This window comes from Sesamum indicum, linkage group LG1, assembly GCF_026168435.1.
Source record: "Sesamum indicum cultivar Baizhima isolate 11 linkage group LG1, ASM2616843v1, whole genome shotgun sequence".
In the NCBI taxonomy this organism is placed as follows: Eukaryota; Viridiplantae; Streptophyta; class Magnoliopsida; order Lamiales; family Pedaliaceae; genus Sesamum; species Sesamum indicum.
In genome coordinates this window covers 23,135,788-23,153,794 of record NC_142657.1, presented here as the reverse complement: position 1 = coordinate 23,153,794, position 18,007 = coordinate 23,135,788, and the positions used below count along the sequence as shown (strand labels likewise).

At 38.9% G+C, this 18,007-nt stretch overlaps 5 protein-coding genes and 1 long non-coding RNA gene across 6 annotated transcripts; 1 reads left to right on the top strand and 5 right to left on the bottom strand.

Moving 5' to 3' along the window:
- The first annotated feature begins 369 nt into the window (after nt 1-369).
- LOC105173113 (golgin candidate 4) lies at nt 370-8,526 on the top strand. The gene is given in 16 exon segments (XM_011094772.3): nt 370-784; nt 1,433-1,531; nt 2,435-2,530; nt 3,794-3,925; nt 4,098-4,236; nt 4,319-4,383; nt 4,882-5,049; nt 5,231-5,344; nt 5,552-5,680; nt 5,833-6,129; nt 6,211-6,276; nt 6,602-6,804; nt 7,024-7,078; nt 7,354-7,539; nt 8,130-8,395; nt 8,397-8,526. Coding segments are annotated over 16 exon segments (2,295 nt in total). The 5' UTR covers nt 370-553; the 3' UTR covers nt 8,446-8,526.
- Nucleotides 7,881-8,653, bottom strand: LOC148789544 (uncharacterized). The gene is made up of 2 exons (XR_016065203.1): nt 8,512-8,653; nt 7,881-8,401 (listed from the first exon to the last, which is right to left on the bottom strand). It is a non-coding gene; the product is annotated as an uncharacterized LOC148789544 (long non-coding RNA).
- A 506-nt stretch (nt 8,654-9,159) lies between these two features.
- Nucleotides 9,160-11,707, bottom strand: LOC105173106 (reticulon-like protein B4). Its single transcript, XM_011094760.3, has 5 exons — nt 11,342-11,707; nt 10,394-10,574; nt 10,163-10,304; nt 9,665-9,734; nt 9,160-9,582 (listed from the first exon to the last, which is right to left on the bottom strand). The coding sequence occupies exons 1-5, from the start codon at nt 11,553-11,555 to the stop codon at nt 9,416-9,418; spliced, it is 774 nt and encodes a 257-aa protein (XP_011093062.1). The 5' UTR covers nt 11,556-11,707; the 3' UTR covers nt 9,160-9,415.
- Nucleotides 11,708-12,962: 1,255 nt separating this feature from the next.
- LOC105173085 (S-adenosyl-L-methionine-dependent methyltransferases superfamily protein) lies at nt 12,963-14,824 on the bottom strand. The gene has a single exon (XM_020693503.2). It carries the CDS (start codon nt 14,634-14,636, stop codon nt 13,224-13,226), a length of 1,413 nt encoding a protein of 470 aa, XP_020549162.2. The 5' UTR covers nt 14,637-14,824; the 3' UTR covers nt 12,963-13,223.
- Nucleotides 14,825-14,962: 138 nt separating this feature from the next.
- On the bottom strand, nt 14,963-15,928 carry LOC148789543 (RING-H2 finger protein ATL67-like). Its single transcript, XM_088879745.1, has one exon. The coding sequence runs from the start codon at nt 15,761-15,763 to the stop codon at nt 15,188-15,190; it is 576 nt and encodes a 191-aa protein (XP_088735871.1). The 5' UTR covers nt 15,764-15,928; the 3' UTR covers nt 14,963-15,187.
- A 136-nt stretch (nt 15,929-16,064) lies between these two features.
- LOC105173096 (Late embryogenesis abundant protein) lies at nt 16,065-16,852 on the bottom strand. The gene is made up of 2 exons (XM_011094748.3): nt 16,481-16,852; nt 16,065-16,383 (listed from the first exon to the last, which is right to left on the bottom strand). Exons 1-2 carry the CDS (start codon nt 16,684-16,686, stop codon nt 16,134-16,136), a joined length of 456 nt encoding a protein of 151 aa, XP_011093050.1. The 5' UTR covers nt 16,687-16,852; the 3' UTR covers nt 16,065-16,133.
- Nucleotides 16,853-18,007: the final 1,155 nt, after the last annotated feature.

Genomic DNA, 18,007 nt, shown 5'->3' with positions numbered 1-18,007 from the left:
AAAACTCTCAGAGTGTAAACAGAAGATGAAGTGTGCATCAGAGTGTGTGTGTGTGAGAGAGAGAGAGTGTAACGATAGAATGGGCGTTGGTGTTACCGTGTTAGCAACCCTACTGCGCTTTTAAAGAGAGATTGATCTATGGGCCGCCTACGGGAGCCCATAGATATTATAAAACAAGAGTCAAATGGGCTTATAGCAGTGCAAAAATGCCATAATCAATTTAATTGAAACCCATTTATTTCCTATTGAAGCCCATACCATGAGAAGTCCAATAGATGCCCTTGAGTTGAGAAGCAAGAAAGAGGCCCAGTTTACCATTTATTACATCATCCGACGAATCCCGAGTTTGCCAGGTAAGAAAAACCTATTTTTCTTTTTTCATCATTTCTCCCTCAGATCTACCGTAGCATTAAAACCCCATAACCAAAATGCAATTCGATTGACTCTCATCGTATTCCCTTTAATTCTCCCCATTTTTTTTCCCAAAATCACATTCAAATTCTTTTTGGAGAGAAGGAAGTGTAGAGAAAGAGATTTTGGCGCGTAAATCGCTATGCCGATGTGGAATTCGGTAGCTAATTTAAAGGAAAGTCTGAGTAAAATCGCACTCGACGTCCACGACGAGGACGACGAAGAGCTATCGATCTATACTTCTCCCCCGCGCGATCAATTTGACAATGGAAATTCAGTCTCGGAGCGGAGAACTTCTCGCAATTTTACTCGTTCGAGTACGCGGACGCATTCGCCAATCGGCAATGGTTTTGATTCTTCTTTGAATCATGAGGTATTTAGGAAATTGTTGTGTTATCCAGTTGATCTTACTATGGATTGCTTTTTCTGCCTGGTTGTAATGTTTCTGTTAAACTGAGAAGAGATGAAATTGCATATTTTAATCATCTTAAATTGACTGATATCTCCGCCAATAAGAAATCCTTGTTATAGGAGGTGCTTGTGAATCCAATGCGATGTATTGATTTTAAGTTTTACTGTCATCTGTTTTGGACTTCTGCTGTTATAGTGGTTGTTAGTGAACCTTGTGTCGGTGTTGGTGGTAGCGGCACTGGCAACCTTCGATATTGACTATGGTTTCTGCAGTATTATCGAAATTGCGGCAATGGCAGACGTATGTTCAGGCTTGGCTGTGTTTGAGTTAAAGCATGTTTAGTTTTGTTTCTGAGGATGGATTACCTATTTTAGAACGAGTTATTTTGAAAAAGGCATGTTATAATATTCTGAATAAGATTCTGTACTTTAAAAATATGCAAAGGATGACAGATTTTTCGCTAAAATGCAAGGAATGCATTCTGGTGAAAACGAGTGAAAGATCTTAGTCATTATATAGTCACATCTGTTTGGTGGAATATTTTTCTCCTCCACTTTTAGTGCTAGTTAATGAATGATCGGGTGTCCTAATATTTCTTTTGTATGGCAGATTGAACAATACAAAACTCAGATTAAGAGACTTCAGGAATCTGAGGCTGAAATAAAGGCACTATCAGTTAATTATGCAGCTTTATTGAAGGAAAAAGAGGTACCATCATTTTCCTGACCCTTAGTTCCAGCTTCTGATCTAATATTTTTCCCAAGTAAAATTTTGCTTTCTCTTTACCTATCCTGATTTTCTATTTTATTGTTGCTCTCAAATGCTTTCTGCTTCTGTAATGTGTATAGGTAAAAAATAGTAGTATGAACTATGGACAATACTGAATACTGCTATGTCAGTGATGCTTTGCATGCATTTATTTGGATAGTATCTTCAGTTGGGCACTTTCTACTTTTGATTACTTGAAGCTGTTTTTGGTCTTTTCCGTTGAAAGATGCCTATACCCTTGGCATTCTCACGTGGCATCAATATCTTGTTAATCTTGATTTCCAGTCTTTTTAAGGACAAAAAAGGAAAATAAGAAAGGAATAAAGATGACGAAACTATACTGAACAAATGTTTATTGGTTAAGATTCCAATGGCATTATGTTAGAAGCTTTTAGAAGTTGAAATTCAGAGAGCAGGACAACTGGGTTGCTCAATTACTCTTGCATTTGAACAATATTACTTGTAGATGTGAACAAGTCCAACATTAGCATATGTAGCATGAACATCCATGTTCTCCACTATATCTGATGTACTCTACTTAAACCGGCTGAAGTCGGTTGAACATTTGCTTTTCTTAGATGATTTTGTTGTGATACCTAGGGTTTTTAGTGGATCCATTTTCTTACCTAGCAGGCTGATGTGTTTCTGTCAGCTTTTCTCACTTGGATCATAATTTACCATCTGCAGTTGGAGTATAAAATTAATAATTTGGTCCCTTGTGGTAGAAAACCAACTCATATTTCATGATTTACATGATTCATAGAGTTCCTGTGTTTTTGCTATGAAATTTAAATTGTCTGCCTCTTATGCAATTTTTTTTTATTTTTATGGTTTTAATGGCAGGATCAGATTTCAAGGTTGACTGAAGAAAATGGCTCATTGAAGCAAAATCTTCTTACTACAAATGCTGCTCTTAGTGCTTTTAAAACTGTTCCCAAGGTAGGTGGTCATGATTAGCGAAACTGGTGGAAACTGCTCTTAATGCATTTTGCCAGAATGTACAGTTTTATGATTTTACGCATAATATTTGAATATAATAAAAAGATTGATTTGAACTTGTCTGTTGAGGAGATAAATCTTTCTGGATCTACCTTTTTTGTGGCCATATACACTTGATGCCTGGAATCTCTTGGTAGCCATTTACGAGGAGTGTTATTTTGAAGGAGCCATTTACTTTGGCTATGAGTTATTTGGGTTACAGGAGATTAAACACAATCTCATGTTTACTTCATTTGATAATATGTATGATAAGTGGTAGTTTACTTATTTACCCTTATTTCATATTAATGGAAGAAAAATAAAACATCTATGAATTAAATGGGTTTATTCTCGTCTTCTTCGAAGAAACCAGGGCTCTGTTCTTTTTTTTTTCTTGATTGTTTGATTGTAAGAAGAGACCTTCCATTAAAAACTCACAAACCATTTCAAGATTGCAGCCCAACCAAGTGAATAACCACAGGTCAATTGGGGAAGGAAGAAAACAAGAGATCTTCTTTTGGGGGGGGGGGGGGGAGCACTAGGAGGAAAGAGGGGCAGTTTGCCGCAGCGCAAGGGAGGTTGGTGGGAGGAAGAAGATTGTCGGGCAGCAGTGGCTGGAGGAAAATACGGTGTGGGGTGGGTGGGGGAGAAGATTGTCTGTTAGCGGCGGCACGGGGGAGGTTGGTGGGAGGGAGGAAAACGTGGGAAAGAAGGAGGGTACAAGGTAATTGGACATAAAAAACTTGTCCGATTGGGTTTCTCAGCCATGTCATTTAATCCACCTCAAGTGGTGGGTTGATTTATGTAGCAAAAACAGTAAATAGGCCCGGGCTTTGGCCATAAGCCCGGCCCTCATATGGTAAAGCAAACATGGGATAACTTGTAGTATTTGTCTTATTCAACCTAATAGCCTAATGTAAATACCACCTAAGATTATTTTGGATGATATACTTGATTGCCGTGGCAGACGTGGCTTAAAGAGAGTTAAGTGATGCATTGATGAGAAGAAAGTGTGAGTGGAAGTTGGTGATTAACTGAAATTATGAATTACTAGCGATTAATAATGCTAGGTCATTGACTCTACAGAATATGAACTAACTATTATGTCAAAATTACTTCGTTTTGTTACTGAGCTTGTAATAATTTTGTTTCAATTCAAATTTCACTAAGAAAGTTTTACCTTTTCTATTAGTTATTGGATGATCTCATCTAGAACTTATTCAGGGGACGGGTGATATTTCACCCAATCGGCACAATAAAGCTGCAACAAGAATCCGTACTTCTGGAAGCTCATTCACCAATGGTGTACCCAAATATGATGGGTTAAACAATGGAACGTCTTTAGCCAATTCAAATGTAAGAGATACGTTCCTTTCCATTTGGAGAAGTCTTAGTCCTTAATAGGGATTAGTAGCAATTTACTTCACATTCTACGTAATTTTTGTTTGGACTTTATAGACTTTACAGATCTTCCTATTTTTGTCCTGTGAGTGAGTGAACTTGGTGAAGCTATTTTGTTGCCTTATAGGAGCTCTCAGATACAATTGAAGACAAAAGCAGATCCCATGCAGCGATGCAAGCAACTCATGAAGCACAAATGAAGCAAATGGCAGTCGAACTTGATAAAGAACGTAGCAAATCAGCAAGTACACAGATAAGGTTACAAGGTAAAAATTTATGCATTGAAGATTCATCTTAAGTGCTATGCTCCTTTGAATATTGTGGTTGACTCATTTATTCAATTTTTAGAGGAGCAGAAGTTGAATGGATTATTGCAGCGAGAGTTGAGCTCACTAAAGGATGACAACAATAAAGTGAGTATTTTTAGTTGTTCTTGCTATTCTCGATGACTAACATGGCCTTTGGTGCCACTTTATGTAGTTTAATAAATTAATATATTAGAATTTGTTTGAGAGTGCTTTACATGATTAATACTTCAAATGCGTGAAACCATTTTGATGTATGATGTATAAAAGCCATGTCTCCCTATGTCAGGATACTGTGGTAGAATTCTTTTTGTTCTGTTCACTAGTTTCTGCCCATGCTGCATCATATACCAAAAAGGGGATAAATTATCTCACTTATTTAGTATGATTCCACAGGTAGCTTTTCTTAGCTGATCTATTGAAATCATAAACATTGTGTTAAATTGGAAATAAGTTTGTGGTCAATATAGCACATTTTTGGGTTATATGATATCGCACTAGTATGCATCCAACAAATCTGCCTTAATTGAAAAAATACCATTGAAAATCTTCCTGTTTGCTTTATACATAGTAATTAGACTCACTTTTGGTTTTTGTGCTTTTAAGATGTTAAATGAAATGCACAAAACACATGATGAGCTAAATCAGAGGATATCAGAGATCGGGAAATTGCAAATGGAGTTACAGGGGAAAAACAGGGAAGAAACAGATGGCACTGTGGGGAGATTGAAAGAAGTTATTAGTACTTTGGAGGACGAAAATAGGAACATTAAGGTCAGTGACTTACCATGGAATATAAAGCATTTCTTTTCAAAAGGAGTGTTAAGTGTTCATATGTGTTTCTCCAACTCTTGCATGTGTGTGTATGTGTTTTTGTTTGTTTTAGTTATGCATGTGTACACATTTACAAGCATATTTCATACGGACCGTGTACCTTACCATTTTTTCATGGTAGAAAGAAAAAGATGAATTTGAGGCTGCCTTAAAAGCAATTCATTCTTCTCCAGTTCGTAAAGACATACCTGGTGATCTTGATCCTTCAAATAAGCATTCGAGTAGCACTGTTGAGGTAGGTTTTGATTTTCTAGATGTTTGGTGAAAATCTCTTTTTCACTATTCTTTTTCAGTATTTTCCATGTCTGATGTCTTCTTTTTTTTATTCCGTTCAGAGAAGAAATACTTAAGCAGTTATTCTCACTTGTGACGCTTGTTTTCATATGCATATTTAACTCTCCCATCCACAAGCTCTTTAATCTAAAAGGTAGCATCTCTGCAGGCATTGGCAGAGAACCAGGAAATGCAGCAATCTCTACGTAAGCTAGAGAAAGATTTACAGGAAACATGCAAAGAACGGGACAAAGCATTGCAAGAATTGAATCGTCTCAAACAGCATTTATTGGAAAAGGTCTCTGCTTTCATTTTCTTTTGTATTTATAAGCCATCTTAACTGTTATGTTATAATATTCACAGAGAAATTGTTTTGTCATTTTGGTGTCGCTATCTTCGTTGTAGAACCTAGCCTCCTAAATTAAAATAACCTACATTCCTTATGCACAGGAATCTGAAGAATCAGAGAAAATGGATGAGGACAGTAAGATCATTGATGATCTGCGAGAAATCAATGAACATCAAAGAGTTCAGATATCACATCTGGAGAAAGCTCTTAAGCAGGCAATTGGAGGTCAGGAAGAAATAAAAATGTCCAACAACAATGAACTTAAGAAGGCTAAAGAAACTATAGATGAGCTCAATAGAAAATTGGCTGGTTGTATGACTACAATAGATGCCAAGAATATGGAAGTTCTTAATCTGCAAACTGCACTTGGCCAGTATTATGCGGAAATTGAAGCTAAGGTAAACACTGCTTCATGGCTGAATGAAGATCAGAAAGAGGAAGTATATCCGCTCATCTTTTATGGATATTTGTATTTTCAGGAACGCCTTTGCGAAGAATTATCAGTTGCAAAAGAAGAATCGGCTAGACTTTCCAAACAGTTGAAGGTTTGATTTCTTAACTTGACCACCTTGATGGTTTAATTGATTCTTGTCCTGACGCAGTCCAAGAACCATGTTAAGATTGTCTTGCAAAATGGTTAACTCATAGTTATACCAACATAGTTGACAATATTTCAGATTCTACCCCTTTTAAGAAGCTGTCCATGCACATTTGAGCTTTATACTATGTTTTATATGAAGCCACTCACCCATTTGCTTATATACATCTTATGGGTTTCGTGACTGATGATCAATGCCAGATATAGGTCTTTTTTATTCAAGGTTTTAGTCATTTTTTAATTTCATAGTCATTCATTGCATATGCTTCCAGGAAGCGCACCAAGAAGCAGAAGCATCAAAGAGGGAAAAGGAGGAAATTTTAGGGAAGCTGTCACAAGCTGAACGGATGCTTGCTGAAGGAAAGAATAGAGTTAAGAAACTTGAGGAAGACAACGAAAAACTGCGCCGTGCTCTTGAGCAAAGCATGACGAGGCTAAACAGGATGTCTGTGGACTCAGATTTTCTCGTGGACAGGTTAGACAAACTGAAGTTCTTCTTTTGTTTGGAGCTAGAGTGAGTTAGTTTCTTAGATTACAGTATGAACACCTGCTCTATCACTAAAAACTAGTCACCGAAATGACCGTTTTTCACTGTTTAAAGTTGCTTAAATATTGTCAATCCTATCTTACGCCGATTTGTGTGCACTTTCCTTGAATCAGCAATTCGCTAGTGTAATAAATGGTCTGCTTGCAGGCGCATTGTGATCAAATTATTGGTGACGTACTTCCAGAGAAACCACAGCAAAGAGGTAAGTACACTTCGTAGGTATCTTAGCTTTCTGTACTGCTAAAGGCTTCACCTAGGAGCTGATTAGCTATCCCTTATGACTAATAAGAAATGTTTTCAGGGTCTCACTCCACATAATCCTCCTACGAGTATTTCTTGTCAAATAGAAAACTGAAGTTAGAGAAAATAATTGGAATAAAGAATAGTAATTGATAGTTTGATGAATGTGTGGTAAATAGTTAGAGACCAACTTTTCCTTATATGTAGCCTTAGTTTATGGAGTAATAATTGCCTCAGGTTCTTGATCTGATGGTTCGTATGCTGGGGTTCTCTGACGAAGACAAGCAAAGGATAGGCCTTGCCCAACAGGGGGCGGGGAAAGGTGTAGTTCGGGGAGTGTTAGGTCTTCCAGGTCGACTAGTTGGAGGCATCTTGAGAGGTGGTTCAGCTGAAACTCATACGACTATGGCATCTGACAACCAGGTATTTTTCTTTCACTTCTCTTTGCGAGCTAGCTGGTACTCGTGCCGCTGTCAGAAATGGCTCTTTTCTTGCCAAGCCCCTCATACTGTCAGAGATGGCTCAGATGCATCCTTTTTGTTGTGCGTTCTTTGGTCGTGTGAATAATGGGTTGTGGGAAGTGAATGAATATGCGTATGGATGTTTTGGGTGTGCATTGCTCTGACGGAAATAAATATTAATGCATGTACATTCCTCACTTAAGATTAACTGTCTTGCTTGCAACAATTTATTGTCTGCAATTTCTTTGCTGCCTGAAGATATTCAGATCATTTTTCTCGCATCATGTATTCTGCAAGGGGTAATTGTGACATATTTCATCTTTCTTGTAAGCCTCGTAACCAGGAGCTTATGATCATCCTTTCTATTACAAATCTTCTGCCTTCCTGTAAATATTTCACAAGCGTGTTTCTGTGCTCACAAGCAAGAACTGTAATCACTAATGACTATTCGCTAGTTGCCATGACACTTATCAGGGAGAGCCACATTGCTGGGTTCTCCCACCTCCTTGCGCCCACTGATATTTCCAAATTATTGCTGGATATTTTCTCCAGTCAATCGCAGATCTATGGGTGGACTTTCTTCTTAACGAGACCGAACGAGAAAAGAGAGAATCTGCCAGTGCCGCCAGTAGCTCCAGTCCAGATTATAGCACCACAGGAACTGCTTCACCTCTGCCAGATCATAGAGGGAACACAGCTGCTGTGTCAGATTTCAGGAGACCCAGCCTTTACCTCAATGAAAACACAACGCTGTCACCCTCTCGTGGAACCTTCTTGCAACATGAACATTCAGATTCAGAGTTTTCTACAGTGCCTCTCCTCGTCTGAAAGCAATTCTCAAAGTTCAAGACTACTTCCAAGATACTGATTGTTTACATGATCATGACTGTAAATACAAGTACAGATTTTGAGGTACCTTAAATATGATCAATACCTTGTGTTCTTTCAATTCTTTGTACGGTGGTTGAATGAAAGAGAAGCCCTGTCTGAGCTACATCCACAGGTGTTGTATATCTCCGTGGTTCCATGACTGAGCCCACATTTGGTTGTAACTTGCCGGAGGCAGAAAGTAAATAGGTTCTCTTTAGGTTACTTGGGAGTTATTTAGGCATGAAATGCAAATAAACATCACATTTATGCACACCACTATATGTTCTGATGCATGTCCCACACCCTCCCATGCTTTGCATGGTTGTCTTGGAAGTTCCCAATTTGAAGCGCAAGCGATTCTCAGTAGGACAATATTTGTATGACTCACACATGTGATGGCATCTGTTTTGTACTGGTAAAGGGTATTTGGCTACTATAAAAGTATGTGTAGATTTTCACGTGTGATGGTTTCTGCCTTGCACTGGTAACGGCATCTAGCTATTAAAGCGAGAGTATACAGCTTCCCACGGTGACATTGCGACAAAACCAGCACTCAAGCACTAGGGCAGACTTCACAGAAAACATGAAGGCGTACGACTGTAATTCTCAGTCTGTCAACAGAACATGTGTGTGTTCACGCTAGGGATGCTTTTGTTTTTTGTACCAACCCAGAAATTCAGCAAGACACCCCAAAAAGAGGGAGGGAGGAATGTGTTCCACAAACAATTGAAATAACTGTAGCATAGAATCCATATACATCACGCTCAAAGAAGATCTAAAAGCATGAGCAGAGGCTGACAAAACACAAACTCCTTACCAACAAAACATTACACACTCCGATAACCTATTATAAATTGATCAAAAACCACAATGTTTTTCCACATTTAACAGCTGAAGCCAGAAAGAGACGCTGATTGTAGGAGTATAAGCATATCCTGTAATGTCAGCGGGTGGTAACCATATCATCTCTAATCCCTCTTCTTCCCCAGTGGTCCCCTTGGGATCTTGCTGAGGACCTTAGCATCAAAGACTGCATACTGCTTTTTTATCTGAATCATCGCTTTCTCGGCAAATGCATCAATCTTATCATCATACTTCTCATACAAAACAGGTACCGTGTGCAGCAGAATAAATACTGCCGAAAGGAAAAGGGAAAAAGTCAGAATGAAGTAAATAATTCTGTGTTCTGTTGGTACAAAGGCTGTTGGACACATTACCTATATAAAACAGGGTCAAGAAGTTGCAGAAGCTGCCCACAATTGAAAGAGCCCATAGCCCCACAACAACCTGGTATGCAGATTTTAATCCATAATGTCAAATGTGAAACAAGTAGCAATCGGTCAAACCGCCGGGGATTGTTTGTCCACAATCCTCCAGCAGAATCATGTAAAAGAAAACAATTAAATTTGAACACCATATTGAACATAGTTGACAGAACAAAAAGAACTTGGAAAGTCGAGAGGGCAAGACAGCATCAATATACAGCAAGGAATATGTCAAATGCCCAGTCATGATCTAGGTTACAGACAATTACAGATCACAAGCCAAAGCAAACTCATTACTTCAAGTATTTAATAAATGGTACCCATATTAACCAATACTCTAGGAAGCTAACTCACTAGCAAAGTTGAGAAGATACAAAAAGGGACAATAGAAACTGTCCAATAGTTAAGGCTGTTCAAAGGTAAGACTTTCCACATCCCATAAAAGCTTACCATAAGGAATTTCTTGAGATCCCTGCCGGATGCAATTTCTCTCAACACAGCGAAACCACGATTGATCTCAGTCCGAAGGACTGAAGCAACCTCAAGAAATGGGTCCTCAGGAAGGCGAACTTCCGGAATATGTGGAGGCCTCCTGCAAACAGATAAGAGATGATGTTCATATAGCTGGAATGCGACATACCAAAGAAAAAGGCGAACAAGAAAACTATCAGATAAGCTCACTTGTTAATGAAAGTTGTTGCATTAGACCACAAGAACAACAATGAAAGGGCAAGGATTGATACATGGCAGACCAGAGTAAGCAAATGGTACTCCAGCAATTCAAAAAGAACCCAAACTGCAGTTGCACCGCCAAGCACTGTAGCAGATATTTTCTTGTTCCTCCACAAAAATATATCAGCAGCTACAAAAATTAATCACCAAAAGTGATTGTCAAATTTTGTGTTCAATATAGATCATAATGTTCATTGTGCCAATTAAACTCGAGAACACAACAGGTTGAAGATTTTAATCTATGCAAAAACACCAAGTCTGTTGCAAGCAAAATGTTTAATTTAATACACTAACTTCTCATACAGCATTTTGCTTTCAACATTTCCTTTTCACCAGTAGGCAACAAAAGATTCTTCAGTAACCAGCTGGCCTAGCAGGACATACCGGAGAAACAAAGCATTGACAAGAAAAGACAGATTGCTCATACTACCAGCATTTTCCCCACATAACATCTAGCATATGCATCAAAACCACGGGCACATATAATCGTGCTCACTTTCATCAAAAAAGAAAAATTCTAAGTGAATATATAAGTGTCCACATATGCTTACTATATACTCTTATAACCGCAGAGCATTTCGATCATATAACAGCTTAGCAAATGCATCAAATTGGCGAGTAAATGTAATCGTACTCATTCACCAAATAAGAAAGAGGGAAAAAAATCTCTAATAGATGCACTGTTATCTACAGGCGCTTACGAAATACTATGATAACCACATGGCACTCTGTTCAATACCACTGTAGCCTATCCATCATTGACATATGAAAATAATACTAGTATTCATCGGCCAAAAGAAACGAAGCAAACCTCAAATAGCACAGGCACTGAATCTACAGAAACGGTCACCACATAGAATAAGAGTGTATTTGTGCAAGTGAGCGCGTGATACTTACGTTTGCCTCCACCAAAGACCTTGTGAACCGGCTTTTCACGGCCGAACAAACGGTAAATCTTTGCCTTCACGGAGGCAGGCGGGGACGCAGCCTCCTTGACTTGAGAGTCAGAGTCGGAAGAAGAGGAGGTATCGTCGCCACCGTGAATCTTCTCGGAGATTCTGTCCACCAAGGAATCGGTCCTAGGATCGGAAATCTCCTCTTGCTCCGCCATCGGCGATTCAATTTCAAAGGCCAGAATGAAGTAAAAAGAAATTCAAATAAAAGTAAACAGCTTCAGAGCTAAGGAAAGAGAAAATGGAAAAGGAGGAAGGCGTGAGTGGGGGTTTTATGTAAGAAAGGCTCATCCGAACCTCAGCTCCGGTTCGGTTTGGAATTTGGAAAACTGGACTTTATTTCTATTTACCCACAATAATATTTATTTTCTTAAATATAAATTCATATTCATTCTATTTTTATTATTGTTTTTTGTACTGGTCAGGTGACGGTGGAGATGAGGAAGGACGTGGACGGTGAGGCGGCACTGGGTTGCCCACTGCGGTACACGTGTCGATGAGTATGAAGGATTTGAGACAGACTCTAATCCCATCTTTGTGGGCCACATGCCCCTAACTCACACACTCACTTACCCTTTCTTGGCTTCATTTTTAAAATAAGATAAGTACATTCAATATTTATCTATAATTTTATATTTTTTATCTGTGTTTTTTTTTTTTTAATTTTTTTATGTACAATATATTCACACACTTATATAAGAGATATAATTTAATAATGAATAATAATTTTTATCTCCTAAAAATACTATTAAACATACAATATTTATATATATACATATTTAAGTATAAAAATATATATAAAAGAAACATAATTTGATAATAAATAGTGACTTTTGTTTCTCAGATTCCAACAACATACACTATTTATTTTAAAATATTTTAAATTACCTTTAAAAATAAATTCAAACATACACTATGATCCAACACACACTTATTAATAGATGATAAATTATGAAGTGTATGCGACATTATCCTTATTTTTTATATGTCATCTGCTCAAAATTGTGTGGATTTGATGACAGAAGATAGAAATAAATCAAAGGTATTTGTGTGAATGAATTTGATCATCAAGACATATCAAAGTATGAAAACTTAAATACCAATACATACATGTTAATAGATTTAAACACCATAATAAAACATACTTATAATCCAAAGTGTGGGATGATGATTTAATTGGAAAAAGTAATGGTAAGAGAGATTGGGGTTGTGCCAACGAAAAAGGGATGATCCATCACAGTAGCTGCCTAACTGCGCTTTTTGAAAAGGGGAAGCATGCACATGCAGTGTGGGACGGGTGGATTCGCATGTTTCTAAGACATATATCAAATTCCGACATGAACTTCGTTTTGTCCTTGAAATTCAACAATTGGTGGAGAAACTAAGTGCTTTTAGTTATTTCTGGTTGGAATAAAGGGCAAGACCAAAACATACTTTTGCATCAAATATTAACTCAATTTCCAACTTCATCAGTGTGACATGTATCACATGATGGATACAGTTGAGGTAAATGGGTCAATTACACGACAACTCGTTATGTGATTCGGTTGGTTAAAAACATAGTCTGAATAATAATTTTTCAATCTGGAAATAATAGATCAAATGAAACCACCTTTGGAAGCCCAAAAGAGTGTAGATGTTCTTGTACTTAAATCCTGCTCTTCTCAGCCGGCGCAGAGATTTCCTAATACACACCCTATACTTCCCTAACTAAAACACCTGTCAGGAGTCAAATCTGAACTCCGGCTCAAGTCAGCACAAAATGAGATGAGAAGAACTTACACGCTTTGCAGATTTCTTTATCTGTATTACTAGTTGAATGATCATCAAAATGGCCTTGGTGGCTTCTCCATCACAGCAGAAAAGAACACCTCACGATCGTTGTTTTTATCCCACTTGGGAACTATAATCCACTTATGTTTCCTGTACTTGAGCATCTTAAACACTGCTAAGTAGTCATCCAAATCCTCTTTCAGACAGAAGAAGCTATCTATCCACAGAAGCCCTCCAGGCCTCAGAACTCTGTCCCAGTCATACAACACGAAATCCAGCAGCACCAGATCGATCCATCCATCCAGAAACCTTGTCGTGTGGATCAAATCCAGTGTGTTGTCAAAGAACGGAAGCCGCTGATTTACAGTCAAGTACAGTGGGATCAGCCCACGAAGGGCAATCATTTCACTAAATGGCGCCCCAAGATTGACTGTGGCAGAAACTACAGTCACATTGCGTTCCCTCATTCTAGCAGCAAAAGTTCCAGTGCCAACACTGAAATCCAACCCAATCCTGATCTCTCCAGGCTTCAGATCAAGAACTTCAGTTATCAGAAAATCTGAGGTCAAATTCGAGTTGGGATCTTGATAGACTGGTTTAATCCATCTCGGGGACTCATGGTTGATGAGATTGAAGCAATCTGAGCATTTGAAGAACCCCTTTGCAGTACTATTTCCCACAAGGCAAGTGAAGTTCTTGCATCTGTACTGGCTCCAACGGACGTTTTTGTCATCAGGTAGTGCCCATAAAGACTCATTTATGGGCAGAGGCTTAGTGTAAAACTGAGGAGCTTTTGCAAAACATCTCCTTCTTGGCAACGGATCGCAGCCGTGAACCATCAACTTCTGGGCTAATTTCCAGTCGTCGTTGCATATATCCCCTACATCGTACTCCATGTACTCTTCCAGCTCTTTTCTCATGGAAAAACAGGCATGTCCAATGCTCGTGAACGTGCCGTTGGCCCCCATGAAGTTCTGTTTTCCGAGCCTGTTAGGCTTGATTCTGATGTATTTCCGGATTTCTTCTGTCAAGAAATACTCGGAAGCTTCTTCTTTATGGTGGTCAGATGTCGACAGACGATTCAGGGGACCGTTTTCTTGAAGAGATTCCTCTGTACCTGACAGAGATTCTTGGACTGTCTCAATAAGTCCCAAAATGTCTGCAAGAAAAGAAGCGTGTTTGGTTTTGGGGACCGATTCATGGGGTGAATCTCTCATCTGATCAAGTTGTTGTTGGATTCTGTGGATGACTATGCCAACAGTTTCTTTTATCTCTCTTTCGTTTGTACGAGGAGCAACTATGTTTCTGTAGTTGCACGAAGTATCAGAAACTAGAAAAGACCTTAATGAGTAGGCTTTGGACAAGGTGGCAATACAGACCAAAATAGCAAGAGTACCAACACAAATAACCAATCTGTGCATCCCCTTCCATGACCCAAACTTCTTTAAGACACTTACCTTAGCCATATCTGCCCTCAATAACACTGAAGCTGGAGATTTTGATGATATATCTCTGCTATGCTAAGGTGTGAGACTGCAAATCTTGAGATTAGAGTCAGAAGGTATCATCGTGAATGCTCTTGGGACGATTTACTAAGCAACCTTTATCGGGTTCTTATTTTAGGAAATTTTGTAGTGAGTTTAAAATAAGTGTAAGTTGTAATCCCAAGTAAAGATTATTACAAGTAAATCTTAAGCATGCACATGTTGTTACCTTAGAGATGTGAATATGGTCAAATTCAGTTGCTTCTGTGTGAAGTGACTTCAACTCAACGATCGGGTCTGCACTGTAGTGAACTGGACAAATTCAAAAGTGTTTTATATGTATAAAATATTACAAATTCATCCGTTGATCCCCATAGAACTAAAACTGGAGGAAAAAGCTTCAAAATGAACGAAAACTAGACCTATTAATGCCAACTATCCCCAAAAACCTATTTACATTTCACCTCATCCCTAAAGTAGAAATAACACTCCCACCCCTAAACAACTAGCAAATCACGAACTGACCCCTTCCTTTATTGTCTCCTCCGCCCATCGGAGTACTGAGACAGAGGCACCACCTCCTGCAACGGCGTCGACAGCGGCGTGGGCAGCGGCGAGTTCCGACAAACGGGGCAGGACGCGTTGAGCTTCAGCCACGCGTCCACACACATGACGTGGAAACAGTGCCTACAATCAGGCAACATGCGCAACATCTCCGATTCCCTGTACTCGCACAAGCATATCGAGCAAACGCTGTCGCCTGCACCGTCCCCGTTCCTTTTCGTGAAAACGAACTTGGGGTACGAGTTGATAACGGCCTGATCGAGCCCCGCAACGGCGTTTTGCGCGTCACTTTCCTCGTCCTCGGCAACGAAGATTATTCTGGGCAGGTATATGCTGTTGTCGTTGGAGTTATCGGGATTTTGGTTCCGAGCCAGGCGGCGGCGGCGGCGATCAGCCACCGAGCGGCAGCAGATGTAAGAGGCGAGGAGAATTGTGGAGAAGAAGACGAGGAAGCCGAGGGCGAAGGCGATGGCGTAACCAAGGCCAATGGAACTGAGGTTTTGTGAGAGTGAAGAGGGCCTGGTGGGGACGGTAGTGGTGGACATCGGGAGAGGCGGAGGATGGAGGTGGTGGAAATGGCCATTTGAATAAAGGGAAAACTAATTGAATTTGGGGAGAAGAAAGGTGGGTGGGCTGCTTAGCTGCAGCATTTAATACACAGAGCTACTTATTTAATTGCCAATATATGATATACGGAGGATGGAGGATGGATGGTGGATGGTGGATGGTGGATGATGGATATATGTACTGGAGGCGGATTCAACTTTCCATATATTATCATATTGCATTTAATATATATGTATATACATACGAAATCTTGCTATAAAGAAGTGGAGAAAATACACGTAGAAAGCGAACAACATAGTATTATTATTGTTGTTATTATGCAGGTTTACAGGAAGACTAAGACTATAATTAAAACAAGTGTTTGAGAGTAGGGAGCTTCATCTCGCCCTTGTGAGACAGAGGAAGCGTAATGTTTCCAACAACCGGGAGATCCACGACGAGCCCTATTTCCAGTACATAGTCTATGTCCCAGTCGGCACCAATGTCCTTGATCAAGCTCACCAGCACATTATGTGGAACCTTCATCCCCACCTCCACCATCGTCGTGTCGTTCCCTTTCAAGGATCCAGGGTCAGGAATGTTACCCGATGCGATCACCCTACATCAATTTTCATCATCACTCTCCATTCAATATAATTGCTTGTATATGTCATTAATACGAAATGAGAAATGAGTGCTCAGAATAATTCAATTACCTGTCCGCACTTTTGAGGGAGTATTTGATCTCGCCGATGGGGATGGATACGCTGTAGGGATTGGTGACGGAGAGCTTCGCCAGATAGGTGATACTGTCCCGGCCGACATCTTTAAGATCGACGTCGGTTACGGAAGCCTCCGGCTTCTTCATGTTAGCCACCTTATCCGCCACGAAATTCTTGGCCTTGTCCGCCAAATCCTGCATTTTGGTATATTATTATTATTGTAATAAACACACAGTGATTAGGATAATACGACGATGATCTCAGTTCTTGATCGGTAGCCCTTGAACGAAACGAAAGAGAGAAGATCAACTGAATGATTGAACAGTTTGAGGGATGAGATAAGTTATTAATTTATAGTTGGGATATTATATATATATAATATAATAGTTTTGGAGAGTTTAATGAATTTGAATTAAACAAGAAAAGAGATGAGATAGGTGTCCGCGTAATGAGAAGTGCATTTATGAATGTGATCGACGTGGGTAACAGAGGACGCGAATGGTGTTACGCACCCTGTCGATAAGCTCTACTCCACCATGCAGTATACTAGGTAGTTTTCGCTTCAGAAATCTCCACCTCATTGTCGTTATCAACTTGCCAATTTTTTCTTTGTGACGAATATGTTCTCTGGGACAATCTAATACACACTAAACTCAAATTCTTTCACACACACCTCTATAATAAATCATTTCAATTTGAATGGAAATTAGTAATTATAGAAATCATCCAGAATTAATAGTGGTATAGATATATATTCGACAAATAAATGACCAATATGAAAATATAATATATACATCCACTAATTCCAATTATTCTTTGATATCTAATTAATCGAAATTCTCTGTTGTCTTTTGTATAATTTTAATTCTTGTATTATTTTAATGAAAAACTAAATAAATGATAAATCTGATCTCATATATATCGTGAAAAAGATATATATGATCAGTTTAGTCCAAAATCTATTGATTCCCATAACAAGTAGTACTGCATGCAGTCAATTAAACACCAAATTTTGGATCAAACAGTCGGTAAATTTTTAATTACGACAGACATTGATCATATATAATCCGCTTTACATTAAAACGATCTCAATCTATATATAATTAAACGTTATAATGACAGATTTTTCATTCCGACTCTATCAACATTAATATAACAATACTGGATGCATGATTAACACAATTTACATATATATAGTACTTCCAAAACTAATGGAGTAGGTAGGTAGTAGTGCATGTGTAATTGTATTTAGTACTTATATAGCAACATGATGATGATGAAGAGGAGGATCGAGGAGGAGTAGTGAGGAAGTGAATGTGTAGGAGAAGTGGAGTTAGGGCTTCCATGAGGTTGTGAGAGGGATGATTATGGATGCCCTCGTGCGTTGTTACCACCACACCCTTGTTTGGAAGGCTAACCCAGGAACACTACCCCATTTTCTGCTCCTACATATTCCTTTTCTACTTTTGCTCCTATTGCCCTTATCGCCTAAATCTTCTTCCACAACTGCATTTTCAGAAG

Bases quoted from the DNA above. Each gene is read 5' to 3' on its own strand.
- LOC105173106 (XM_011094760.3), bottom strand. From the start codon at position 11,555: ATGGCGGAGCAAGAGGAGATTTCCGATCCTAGGACCGATTCCTTGGTG. The intron at 10,305-10,393 runs GTGAGCTTATCT...ATCTGTTTGCAG, and splicing joins GCAACAACTTTCATTAACAA to GAGGCCTCCACATATTCCGG. The intron at 9,583-9,664 runs GTAATGTGTCCA...TCCTTTCGGCAG, and splicing joins CTTGACCCTGTTTTATATAG to TATTTATTCTGCTGCACACG.
- LOC105173085 (XM_020693503.2), bottom strand. From the start codon at position 14,636: ATGGCTAAGGTAAGTGTCTTAAAGAAGTTTGGGTCATGGAAGGGGATG.
- LOC148789543 (XM_088879745.1), bottom strand. From the start codon at position 15,763: ATGTCCACCACTACCGTCCCCACCAGGCCCTCTTCACTCTCACAAAAC.
- LOC105173096 (XM_011094748.3), bottom strand. From the start codon at position 16,686: ATGCAGGATTTGGCGGACAAGGCCAAGAATTTCGTGGCGGATAAGGTG. The intron at 16,384-16,480 runs GTAATTGAATTA...AAATTGATGTAG, and splicing joins TCCCTCAAAAGTGCGGACAG to GGTGATCGCATCGGGTAACA.